Below are 12,651 nucleotides of genomic sequence, written 5' to 3' on the forward strand. Positions count from 1 at the left end.
GCAACGCGTGCGTCACAGGCGAGCTGATAGCTCGTGCTGCCAACGGAATTGCCACACGCATGAACCTACAAGACAAAGTGAAGTGCTCAAATGGTTGGTTGTACCGTATGCAAATACGGAACAACATGAAAATGTACCGTTTGCATGGAGAAGCAGCGTCGGCCAGCCCGGAGGACGTACAAGATGGCCGTGCGACGATTCGCAGAGTAGCAGACGCCTACATTCCGTCTGACATCTATAACTATAACATGGGTGAGACTGGAATTTTTTTTTACAACGGCCAACCTCGTACCACAATCGCGGACCAACCGAGACCCGGACAAAAGCAGGACAAGTGCCGCATATCAGTCGCTCTTGCCACCAATGCCGACGGGACCGAAAAGTTGCTGCCAACGTTCATCAGGAAGTCCAAGCGTCCAAGATGCTTCGGGTCATTGTCAAGTCGTGAGTTGGGGTTACTGTACCACTCGAATCGCAAGGCCTGAATGACCATGGCCTTGTTCGGCGAGTGGATCAGTGACTTCAACTCACGAATGACCACTGAGAACAGGTCCGTCCTACTCATTCTGGACAATGCATCATTGCACAATCCATTGGATATTATCCTTACCAATGTGAGACTGCTTATGCTGCCCCCAAACACGACGGCCTTCCTTTAACCCATGGACGTGGGCATTATTGCTGCTTTCAAGCGGCACTACAATTTGTGTGACCATGTGAAAGAGCTGGTTGATGGCGTTACTGAGGCAATTGAAAGTGGAATGAAGAATATGTACGCCGTCGACGTGTTGACGGCCATGAGATGGTCAATTCAGGCCTGGGATTGTGCCACATATACAACCATTCGAATCTGCTGGAACCATACCGGCATTGTTTCCGCGGCCACTTAATTCAGCGATTGCTCAACTGATAACTGTCAAAATCAATTATCGTGTTTCCTTTGTTCTTTTATTTTCCTTTTACAACTTTTTGGTGAGGGGGCAAACGTTGAGGGAGCTCTGTATAGTGTAGCCATTAGGGGATGGTTTAAGCCCCGGTGGGATCAGCCCCTCGAGGGAAATTCACTTTGTGATTTGCCCGTGACCACTGCGTTGTGGTTAGACTTTTGTGTGCGCGAGACAGGACTTCACAAGGTCCGTCAGGTGGAGACTCAACAGGTGGCAGCATTGAGTTGCAAAAGAAAATGTCCAGGCTAGAGGTTGTCTGTCCTGCCGCTCGCTGTAATCGATATATTGTTTGAAAAACTTATACATATACTCGTCGGATCTCATGTCCCCCAATCATTGCGAATGGATCCACTTGGGCTCTAGATATGCGTCCCCAAGTATTGTGTCGACATGAATTGGAGCAGCAAATGACCTCGAGTGCCCACTTGGACTCACCAGCGCCAACTCGTGGATGAACCATGGAGTTAAGTTATCTACGCACGATTTGATGCATAAGTTACGTACGACCAGCAATATGCCCGCGTCATTGACGCCAAGAAGTTCCGCGATTGGCTCATGGGCAAGGAAGGCATTGAGAACGTCGGACTTGCCATTATTATGAAGCACCCCATCAAGGCGGTCGAAATCGACCGCATGTACTTGGTCGGGAACGCCAGCGGGTCCAACTGCATCTTGTTGACGACATGAACGATACGGCCGGGACTCTGGGCAAAGCGTCGGAGAACCTATCCGACTAAGGTGAGGCGTCAATTCGACACCAATCCACGATATTGTCTCGTCCGACTTGATCACGACCTGGACAACGTTGCGAGAAATTCATGCAGCGAGTTCAAGCGCATGCAGATTGCGTCGACATCATGGAACTGAATTCGAGGCATAATGCATCGCTCTCTTAATCACGCTCAACGATTTTCCTCGACATGGCCGTGATAAGACCTATGTTTGTGACGTGGACATCAAAGCACATATCTGCTTTCGTTCGTTCACTATGTGCACGCCCTTGAGAAATCAATGTGGCGACACGCATCGGTCATGACACTCCGGGGCGATGCATTAATACTTCTAGTAACAAGAACGATGAACTTCATGCATGTTCTCGCTCGAGCCACCTTGAATTCTATTGAAGCGGTGCCAGTGATATTCCGTCGTTTACGAAGGGAAATCCTCCTGCATGTCAGTACATATTACATGTGTGTCAGCAGCTCATTGCTAGAGAGGAACTGAGCACCGGGTCTTCTCGATTCGTTCATCCGTTTCTGAGGCTCCATCTCAGGAATCAAACCCTACTTTTCAATTTGCTCCCTCGTGCACAGGTCTCCTACCTGGCCGCCGTGCTCTTTGGACTGTACCGACCCTCAAGAAGACACTTTAAGGAAGACATGATTGCTGACTCTCCCATTGTGCCTATCCCGGGCATTTTGGTTGGCCAAGCCTCGCCTGTCCTCGAATATGCCTCCGTCCTCGACCTCTGCCAAGTTAAAGACGAAGAAAACGCGAGAGAAGCCCCCACAAGCTTCCTCTACCACGGGAGAGAATTCTTTGAATTCTTCTCTCATGGGAAAGATTTCTTTGAAGTCTTCTCCCGGCCAAGGACGTGCTCTCGACTCTGCCAGTGTTCTCAAGGACAAACCACTGGTTCTGCCAAAGCTCTCCCTTCCGAAGACAAGCCTATTCAGCACAAAGAATGGGCAAAATCATTGTATCAAGCCCAATCGTCCTCTGAATGATCGCGTTCATCGAAGCCGAATTTGCTGCCGCAATAGAGGCATTCAAAAACAAGACTTTCACGCCCACTGATTACCGTTTGCACGCAACACTGTCCGTCCCAACACCAGTTGAAGCCGAATCACCATATTCCATTATGATTTTGTGCAAGTCCGCTGTTTCGACATTTTCATTCGCAACAATTTTGGACTGCCTCGCCTCAACTGATCAACCAGCCAAGTGGATCACTGGGAAGACTGTTTGTCGGGATTTTCGCAAGATCATGAGGGTGGGGATCAACTTCACGTGCACGGATCGCGAATGGGTCACTCAACTCGGAGGAACCAAGGTTAACATTTGCGGAAGACCTATTCAAATCCTCAAGTACTCGGTGTTTTCACACCTGTACTGGATCGACGTGAACGTCTCTCAAGACACCATAGCGGAACATCTTTGGAATCTTTTCAACTCCACGGGATCCCGCCCGGTTCTCATCAAGCCAATATTTTGCAAGGGTTACATTGCCTCCTATGCTCTGACGATTTATTTTTCAGCTAAGGAAGTCTCTGCGTGCCTATTGCTCGGCCCAGAAGACCCAGTTCGTAATATATACCTCTGGGAAGCAATCAAGCGCCATGCTTCGTGAACCATCGCATTGCGCGGTTCAACAAAAACCACCGCCATCCATTGCGGCGACTCAAGGCGCAACCAAGCCAGACATCTTCAACTCAAGTCTCGATTATTCCCACGAAATTTCAATCAACAACTCCCCTTGAAGAACGTCCAACGGCTACGGCAAATGGAAATTAGACCCAAGATCTCCCCATGGATGAATCCACCGACATTATCATGGATTTAGACATTTTTGAAGTCTCAGAAGAAATTCTCGCAGTCGAAGCGCTACCTCGCAACAAAATCAAGGAAGACACGGAAATGGGCTCCGAATTTTCATCGAGCAATGGCTCTAAAAATTCAGAAAATCCTCCCTATTTTCCGGAATTGATTTTTCGCCCCAGCTTACTTGGAGAAGACTTGTTTGCCATGCAAGCCACACCAAGCTTCACTCAAGTCGATGTCCCAGACTGGCACCGCATTCAATTCTCCCGTGCTCTGGCACTGGGGAAAAATACGCCCAACCACAACTGTCGAAGCCAACTCAAGTGAAGATCACAATTGTTTAATCCACGCGATTCAAGTAAGTTTCATTCCTTTGGCAAACCGCTCTGCGATCTTACGCCAAGATGATGATGAAGCTGCCATCTTCACTACCAAGATGTTGGGTATATCGACTACCCCGACAAAATGGTGGCCCCCAAGCTCTTCCAAGCAATTTTTCTTCGACTTCCGTGTCAAACATCAACTTTGACGTGGAAGCAATGTCCCCTGAATAAATCTCCCAATTTCTCGAGGGATATTGAACGGAGTACACGCTCGAAGAAGACCCTTCCAAGGCACTCTCCATGGTTCAACAACAACCCGGTTTTTTATCGGCGTTGATCGACACCAAGGTCCCATCGAATTTGGAAATTCTCGGGGAACGCGCTTACGACCATGCTCTTCAGCGATTTTTTCAACGCTCCACCAACTTGCAATGGGTCCGTGAAGACGAAGAAATTTGCGAACACGAGCTCGCTGCAGGAAATCCAAGCAAGCCTTTATGGACTTACATGACCGAGCTCCAACATTTAATTCCCAAAAGCGGCAATTCAAGGAAGTCTGGCACGAAACAATTTTCAACGAAATCGTCCAAGAACAACACCGTCAATTGTTGTGGTCCTTCGCAATTTTTGATTTGTTTCTGCAAATTGCCTGCCCGGAAATCTACCTCAAACCGATCAAGGTGGTTCCTCTGTTCATGGAATCACAAGCTACGGTGTCCCAGCTACTCCCGAGACCTTTTTTGCCCTGGTCTGACTTCACTTTGATCAAGTTGGCTCTGCACTGTGGTTTTTCAAATGCCCTGTTGACGAGCAGCACCTCCAACAACGTCAAGTCAGCCATCCATTACTTCGAGAAGAGTACAAGCCATTGAACGTGCCCCATTTAGGACTGCTACCACGCCTAAATTAGTTCCTTGGGAACTAAATGGCGTTTCCATCAATGCCAATGGCCTCAACACACTCAACCCGTCCATTCTGTCTCAACTGTCCAAGTTTTCCTTCGTGGTTTTTCAAGAAACGAAGTTCACCAACAAATTCAACCTCGAACGTGCTATTCAAGCAAGGAAAGTCACTGATGCTTTTGGCTTATCTTTTTGGTCACATCACACAAGTCAACACTTTGATGGCCATGACGCAGTTGGATTGCTACTTAACAACCAATGCCCCATCACCAATTGCCAGCATGTCACGATCAACTACAACGATGACACCTTGAAGAATCGCTACATGGTCATTCAAGGAAGAATTCAAGATATTCAAGTGTTTATTCACGTCATCTACGCCCCAGCTCAACGACACAACCGACACGATTTTTTAAGCCCTTCCATAGAACTTCCCTGAAGACGCTTACCACATCGTCTGCGGCGAATTTAATACCCCGCTCACTCCCTTGGGCGCTACCAATTTCAACTCAGAGAAGCTGCGTAAAGAAATTCCCTCAACGAATGGATGCTTTAAATGCAACTCATCGACCCTTGGCGAATTGAAAACTCAAGCACGAATGAATTCACGGGCCCTACCACAAACCGGCGCATCGACATGGTTTTTATGTGCCTCGGCCTGTTCACCAAGTATTTCCGACGGATCTCTCGTGCTTACGGCCTGAAGTTCCATCACTCGGATCACACGGCCATCCAATTCTCCCTTCAAGTGAAGACCTGGCATCCTTGTGATGGGAGAAAAGATGGAGATGGTCTCAATGGACTTTTCTGTGCCCTGAAGCTCAAGAACACCTCGAGACACAAGCGGGCCGACACGATTATTCTGAAGAAAACTCTATTGGACAAGTCTCACTCAACTGGGAAACGTGATCACGACCTTCTGGTGGCGATACAAGTTGCAAAACAAGCCCATGTTCACCAAGACACCGAAGAATCTCTATTGCAAGTCACACAAGCAGCGTATGACTCATATTATGAGGTCGTTGGCGAAACCAGGCAGCACCACAAATTCGACGAAGACATGAATTCCAGCGAGAAGTGCTCGAAGGAATTTCTAAGACCTCCGCCACAACAATCACTTCCAACAAAAATCCCAGTGGCAACCAAGGAAGAATATTCTGACAAGAGCACGGCTTTTCGTCAGCATTGGGACAGTCCTTCTTTTGAAATTCCTACAAGACCCCCACAATTCAACCTTCGGAAGCTACGGAAGATTTTATGCTTTACGAAATCCAAGATCACTCAAGTTCAACGCCGAAGCATGGATGCTCCCTTCACGGCGGCTGAATTTTCCAACGCGATCAAGCACACTGCAAAAAACAAGGCTCCTGGACCTGATGGTCTTCCGATCGAGTATTACCAACTCTTTCAGGAATAATGGAGCCGAGTTTTCGAAGTATGCTACCCAGCCCAACTCAAGCAATGATAAATGTCAAAGTTTCAACGAAAAGCATATATATCCCTGCTCTACAAGTCTGGCAATAGACTTCAACCCGAAAACCATCGGCCATTGATGCTTCTCAACGCGGATGCAAAGCTGGGTTCCAAGATCCTCTCCTATCGGCTTGGATCAATTTTACCTACCCTGCTCCACCAAGACCAATACGGCTTTGTCCGTGAACGTTCAATTCAACAAGCACTTTTCCAATTTGAAACGATCCGACAAACCTGCGTTTCAAGCAACATGGATGACGCGGATGGAATTCTTAGGATTTTGCGAAAACCTTCGACAACGTGTTTTGGGAAGTGTTTTTTAATACGCTACGACATCTCAGCTTTGGCCCCCGGTCATCGCGTGGATCAACACACTTTATTTGGGCACGTTGGTTCATCTTTTGTTCAATGTCACGGCCCTCTCTCCATTCGAATTGGGTGCTGGCGTTCGTCAAGGTGACCCTATCCCCGGGGTTGTTCATCCTGTTTATCGAACCAATGCTGAATTACCATCGACATCAACTCAAGGAAGCCGGCATCATCATCGAAGGGACATTCTTTAGCACCATCGCATTTGCTGAAGATTGTACGGGACTCCTCAACGACATGAAACAAGCTCCCAAGTTTTTGCGACTTGTGGGTGACTTTTGTGAAGCCACGGGTATGGCTCTGAACCTGAAGAAAACAGTCCCTCTCCCGTTCAAGCCGTGGAAACTTAAAACACGCGCTTTATTACAAAACCTTGGTGTTACCATTGTTGAAGACCATGGCAGCTGCAAACTCTTGGGGGTTTATTTCGGCCCGGCACTCAGGGATCAAGATAGAATTTTACATTTGCTGCCCAAGATTCAAGCAAGATGCCTACTCTGGTGATATCGTGCAAGTACTCTACAAGGCAAAATGATTATTCTCCGTTCAGTGATTTTGCCACTGCTCTGGTATACGGCAACAGTTTGCTGCATAGAAGACTCGACTCTGAAGCTTTTCGAACCTGCTTTCATCAACTTCCTCAATGGAAACACGTCTCGACAAGCCAGCAATTCGGGGAAGTCGCAACAAACTCTGACATCATGTATCAAGAAAAACGGCGGACTCGGCCTCCCATTGCTTTCATCGACGCTAAAGTGCCTTCAACTGAACTTATTTATATCCGGCCTGAAGAAATCGCGCACAACTCCCACAAATCCCCAAGATGGTTTATTCCTACGATTTACTTGTACAAGCCAACAAACGAGATATGGTCAAGGGCTCGATATTCTTTTCACCAAGTTCCGATGACAAGTTCAATTTGGACACTCCCACAAAGGACCCATGAAGATTTTTTGGATCATACCTACTCCAAGTTCTGTGCACATGGAGTGAAGTATTTCACAACTTCACGACTGCTACTTGCGAACCCGACGATTTACAATGCCTGCCGATCTGGACGAATTATTTATTCTCCAAGACACGACAAGTCAAGCAAGTCTCAGTTCACACGCATTTTATTGCGTCAACGGGTTTACATTACGCATTTGGAACAAGGTCTGTCCCTCCCAGCAGCAAATTTACTCGCCGAAGTTCTTCCCTTGACAACCTCAACTTTGGCGAGGATTTATGTCAAGGGACTGCACCACCAAGACCAATTCAAGCCGCATTTCACTCATGGAAGCTCGGGGAATTCATAATCGATTAAGTTAACTTGGTTCAACTCTAGACGGTATTTAAACCACCTGGCCCAAGTATTACTCCACCGCTGGATCGACTGGGAATTTCTCGACAACCACAATGGCGACTCGTTTGGACAAGAGAACTCTCGCTCGGCAAGTTCCTCTTACCCATCTTCGCGGATCTCAAGTTCCGTTTGCAACATAACTCCCTTGGTTTTTTGTACAAGTTTAGTGGAGACGAGAAACAATCAATTTGTCCATGGCTGCCCCGACACTGAAGATGCGTCCCACCTCTTTTGCACATGCACAAGAGCTCAAGACATTTTTTAGAACCGCTGCGGCAAGTTTTGGGCAGCTTCAACTGGAATTCGATTTTATATACCGACAACGTGAGCATCACATCGGCATACAAATCCAGCTACCACAACGAACCCTTTGTGCTACTCCACATGCTCAGAGCGATCATTTTTCAACAGCTCTGGCTATGTCGCAACGATAATCTTTATGAGCGGGCACGTTTCAATCCGATCAAGACACAGAGTATCGTTTCAACGTACCTGGGGGTTGCACGTACAAGCGCATTTGAACCGACTCCAATCCAAGACAACCAAGGATAGCAACCGCAGGGTGTTCAGATTTCGGTCGTTGCTCCAACTTTGTGACCGCACCAGCTTGGATTGCTTGCCGAATGATGAAATCGTTCACGGAAGTACTCCAACACCGGCATGATCCAAGAACTCGAGAATTATTCCAAGTTCTTGCAAAATTCACCAAGGCACAAGTGATGATCACCCCAGACCACAACGAGTGAATTCTGAATTTTTTTGGTAAAGTCAAGTCAGCATCAAGGAAGACGAATTCGAATTCGAAGCATCAAATGAAGCACAAAGCTACCTGCCATGTACCAAGCAAGTGCAACAGACTTAGAAGATTCCAAGACGATTCCAAAAATCGCTGGTAAAAAGAGCCCCCTGCGACACAAGACAGCTCAAGTCAATTAAATTGACTCAAGCCATCAAATGCGCAAAGGGACATTTTATTCCAAGTCCAAACCAACGCGATGCATCAAACCGATCGAAGAAATGAAAATGCTCGCTACAAGCCATGAGCCTCTCGGGCAGCAAGTAGAAAAGTCACTCTAAAGGATAATGAATTATTATAGTCCGGAATCAAACCCTAATTCCCCGTTACCCGTTAACTCCATGGTAGGCCCATGACCATCCAAAGCTGATAGGGCAGAAAATCAAACGACTTACAGCTTAGAGCGATCGGCACAGTCATTATGATTCAACAAAATCACCGAAGTGAATTGGTTTCAATCTAATAAATGCTACCCGTCCGACAAGCAGTTGGGTATATATGCATGTATTAGCTCTAGAATTACTACGGTTATCCAAGTAATTAGGTACTATCGAGTAGACTAAAACTGATATATTGAGCCATTCGCAGTTTCACAATACGAGGTTGTTTAAACTTAGACATGCATGGCTTAATCTTTGAGACAAACGTATGACTACTAGCAGGATCAACCAGGTTAATATCTTGAGTTCTCTTTTTCCCAAACACTCACAGTCATCTGGTAGACCTCCATGGTTTCCGATCAACGCCGTCGTCATGCATGGACTAGTACTTGCGCTTCGTGGCTTTTGAGTTTCTTGAGCTCCTTCTCCACGTCTTTCATCTTGAAAGTGTAGCACACTCTTTAACTTGACGGGGTTCAGCTCTTGCGATTCCTTGGCTCCGCTGTACAGTTCGGTGCGAGACGACGACACGAGCGCGGACTGGCTGCCAGAGGCAGCCAACAGAAGGGCCTCTCGTACCGGTGTCACCACCGCAGCCTGGGCTGCTGCTTTTTCGTACTCTTTGGAAGCAGCCGCCTTACCAGTTTCGCCTGTGCAGTAACTCTTGCAGACATTGGGTTGGCAGCACGCAAACCTCCATGCGTGTGCAAGCTTGTCATGCCAACGCCCCAAACTTGCGTGTGGTTGTTTTCCACCACGTCTTTGATATATTTACTATTGACTACAGCGTATTCGACTCCTTTCAACTACATGTGCACTCAACAAACACGAGTCGTCTTAGAGCAATCCAAAACACATCTCCCTGCATGGTTGTTCTGCTGTGCAGGGCAGTTGGGTCGCCCGATTGTTTGACCCACTGATTGTCTAGTACCGTGGCTCTAGTATCCCTGTTGATGACGTATTTTGTAGTATTACTTTAGTATGCAAGTCAGTAGCCACGAGGCTCCTGCCCACTCAGCCTTCCTGAAGTAATACAGTCTTGGATTTGCCTTACAAAAAAGGTAACTTTGCGGTAGGAGGCCGTGAAGGACGAACAAATGATTCTTTAGATGTTATCAGCTTCAACAGCATCAAGACCTCGGAGATGCCTCGTGATGACTTGTCTTATGGTGATCTCTAGACAAGAAAAGTTGAGCGATCGCGGTCGCGTGATCGCGATGTAGAGCCGCGTGGGCGCCGTCAGGAACGGCGCAACTTTGTAAATCCCTTTCGTTCTCAGAGAAGACGGCAGCCTCATCCTGTCGACGAGTGGCTACCCTCACGTAGTGGGTACGCGTCTATCCATGCGCGGACTGACGGACCGGCGCCGGTGTCATCCGTCGAAATGTTCGGAGTGACGGCTGAAGAAGCCATGAACTCTGGAATGGCAGCAGCGACCGATGAAGCGGCTTTTACCGCGGGTTGAAGCAACCACCCATGAGCGACATCCACATGGGTAGTGGCTATGGGTATGGTCGCGGTTAAGAGTGGAATGCGCCAGCAATCCCACAAGCACCGACCTTCAAGGGATCGACGAAGTTGGAGCGTCGCGTTTTTATGCGCGAGTACCAAAAGTACTTGGCGCAGATCAATGCCCTGCAATGCAATGGATCGCGTCCCTTTGTCATGCCCGTGGGTACCTGCATGGACCCGTTCTCGAAGCGATGGATCGCCATGTTTGACCTCAACAAGGACCACAACCTTGTTTCTGAAGCCGAAAGGTCGCGTGGTTTCACGCGGCGTTAGTAGAACATCCCCAGGATCTGGACGTCCTGAAGAAGCGGCTTGTAGCTGCCATTCGAATTGACATGAAGAGTCCAGAGTTGGTCGTATGCTGGAGGGGACCTTATGCGTGTGCTGGAGCAAGATCACCAGGAATTGGTGCTCCATCAAGAGGGCAAGGTCGTTGTCGAGGCGATGGCACGTGCTGAAACGTTGAAGATTGCGGTGTACAAGCAGTTACATCTTCAACGACACAAGGGCTTCAAAAGCGATGTATTTCGTTTTGTCAGCCGGCTCCGGCAATTTCCGCAGATTTTCAGCTGTATGTCGGTCTAAAAGAAGCACCCGTTGCTCCGCAGACGGCGAATGCGGTTGGTGAAAGCGGCATCCGCGGCAGAAGAAGTGATGACGGCAGTCGTAGTGACGGGTGCCATGACGGCGGCGCAAGGAACGCGCTGAAGGCGCAGCCAGTAGAGAAACCAGATGCCTCGGGCGACAAGCACGAAGCGGCGCAGGGGATGCTTGAAGTGCGGTGTCAAGAGTCACCGCGTTGTGGATGGCCCCAAGGCTGCACCTGGCGAGGCGCAGCTTCTGGTTGACGCGTTGGTCAATAAGCAACGAGGCCAGATTAACGTGTTGGCCGCCAAGTCCAATCGCCGAGTTACGAAAGGTGTAGCTTTGGTGGAAGACTCTGTCCGAGTCGAGAATCTCTTGCTCGACTCGGGGGCGGATGTGAACGCCATTTCGTGCGGTGTTATGGAAGCATTGACAGCGGCAGCCGTCGCTGTAGACATCGTGGTACACTACAAGCCACAGCTGGTCTTCCCCTATGGGGAGACGGCTGCACCGCTGAAAATGTCGTGACGTACCACGTTCGGCAATTTAACCCTCAATACAGCGTGCGGTCCGCTTGTCCTGCGCGGCCTGAAGGCCTGGGTCGACGACACGGCCTCGTCGTTCGATCTAATCATCAGTCGTCCCGTCATGGAAATGCTCGGGTTCTCTGTGGACGACCTGCTCGTCGAAGCGCGGCAGCAGAAGTCGGAGTGGGATGTGTCTGACGGCGTGGGCATCCCATATTCCAACATGGCGCGTGTGACGCGTTTAATAGTCAAACGTAGGGATTCACTTGATCCTTGCCTCGAAGACAGCGATGGCATTCAGTGTGCCACGCCCGACGTCATGAACTCGAAGATTGTCGAGGACAACAAAGCGACAGTGTGCTGAAGTTGCTAATGGCCAAAGCGGGTGAACCAACGTGACGCCGGTGAAGTGCGGCATGCGACGATATCCACCAGCGTACGTCGAGTACATGCGCGAGCGTGTAGAGGCGCTGGAAGCGAAAGGTATGGTGTACAAGAACAACCGGTCAAAGTGGGCCTCGGCGCTCCGCATCGTGCCGAAGGAAGCCGCAGGAGCACTGCGAATGACGATTGATAGTCGCCCTATCAACGCATGCACGGACCCGATGCTGTGGTCCATGCCTAACCTTGATAGCGCACTTGCCTCCCTCGAAGGAACGAGTGACTACTTCAACTTGAACTGGACCAAGGGGTACTGGCTACTGCCGTTGCACTCTGACTCACAAGAATATTTTTCGTTCATGACCCCCTTTGGCATCAACACACCAACCCGCGTGCTCATGGGTCAGACTGATGCAGAGGCGTACTGCCAGTCTGTCGTGCGCCAAATGTTCGACGACCTCTTGTTCCGCGGTCTGCTAGTGTGGTAGTGCTCTGGTCGAGTGCGCCCCGAGTCCAGCTCAACCTTGCTGAGGTCGGTTGCTGGATGTTGGATGGATTCGTACGGGACGA

The 12,651-nt window shown here is 48.9% G+C and overlaps 1 protein-coding gene across 1 annotated transcript; it reads left to right on the forward strand.

The window, feature by feature from the left end:
- Positions 1–10,460: 10,460 nt before the first annotated feature.
- H310_14269 (hypothetical protein) lies at positions 10,461–12,569 on the forward strand (the record flags this gene model as incomplete). The annotated part of the gene is made up of 8 exons (XM_008882087.1): positions 10,461–10,536; positions 10,602–10,836; positions 10,930–11,062; positions 11,128–11,364; positions 11,405–11,635; positions 11,768–11,930; positions 11,985–12,055; positions 12,111–12,569. The coding sequence occupies 8 exons, from the start codon at positions 10,461–10,463 to the stop codon at positions 12,567–12,569; spliced, it is 1,605 nt and encodes a 534-aa protein (XP_008880309.1).
- Positions 12,570–12,651: the final 82 nt, after the last annotated feature.

The sequence above is a fragment of the Aphanomyces invadans genome (genome assembly GCF_000520115.1).
Source record: "Aphanomyces invadans strain NJM9701 unplaced genomic scaffold supercont1.65, whole genome shotgun sequence".
Lineage (NCBI taxonomy): Eukaryota > Oomycota > Saprolegniomycetes > Saprolegniales > Verrucalvaceae > Aphanomyces > Aphanomyces invadans.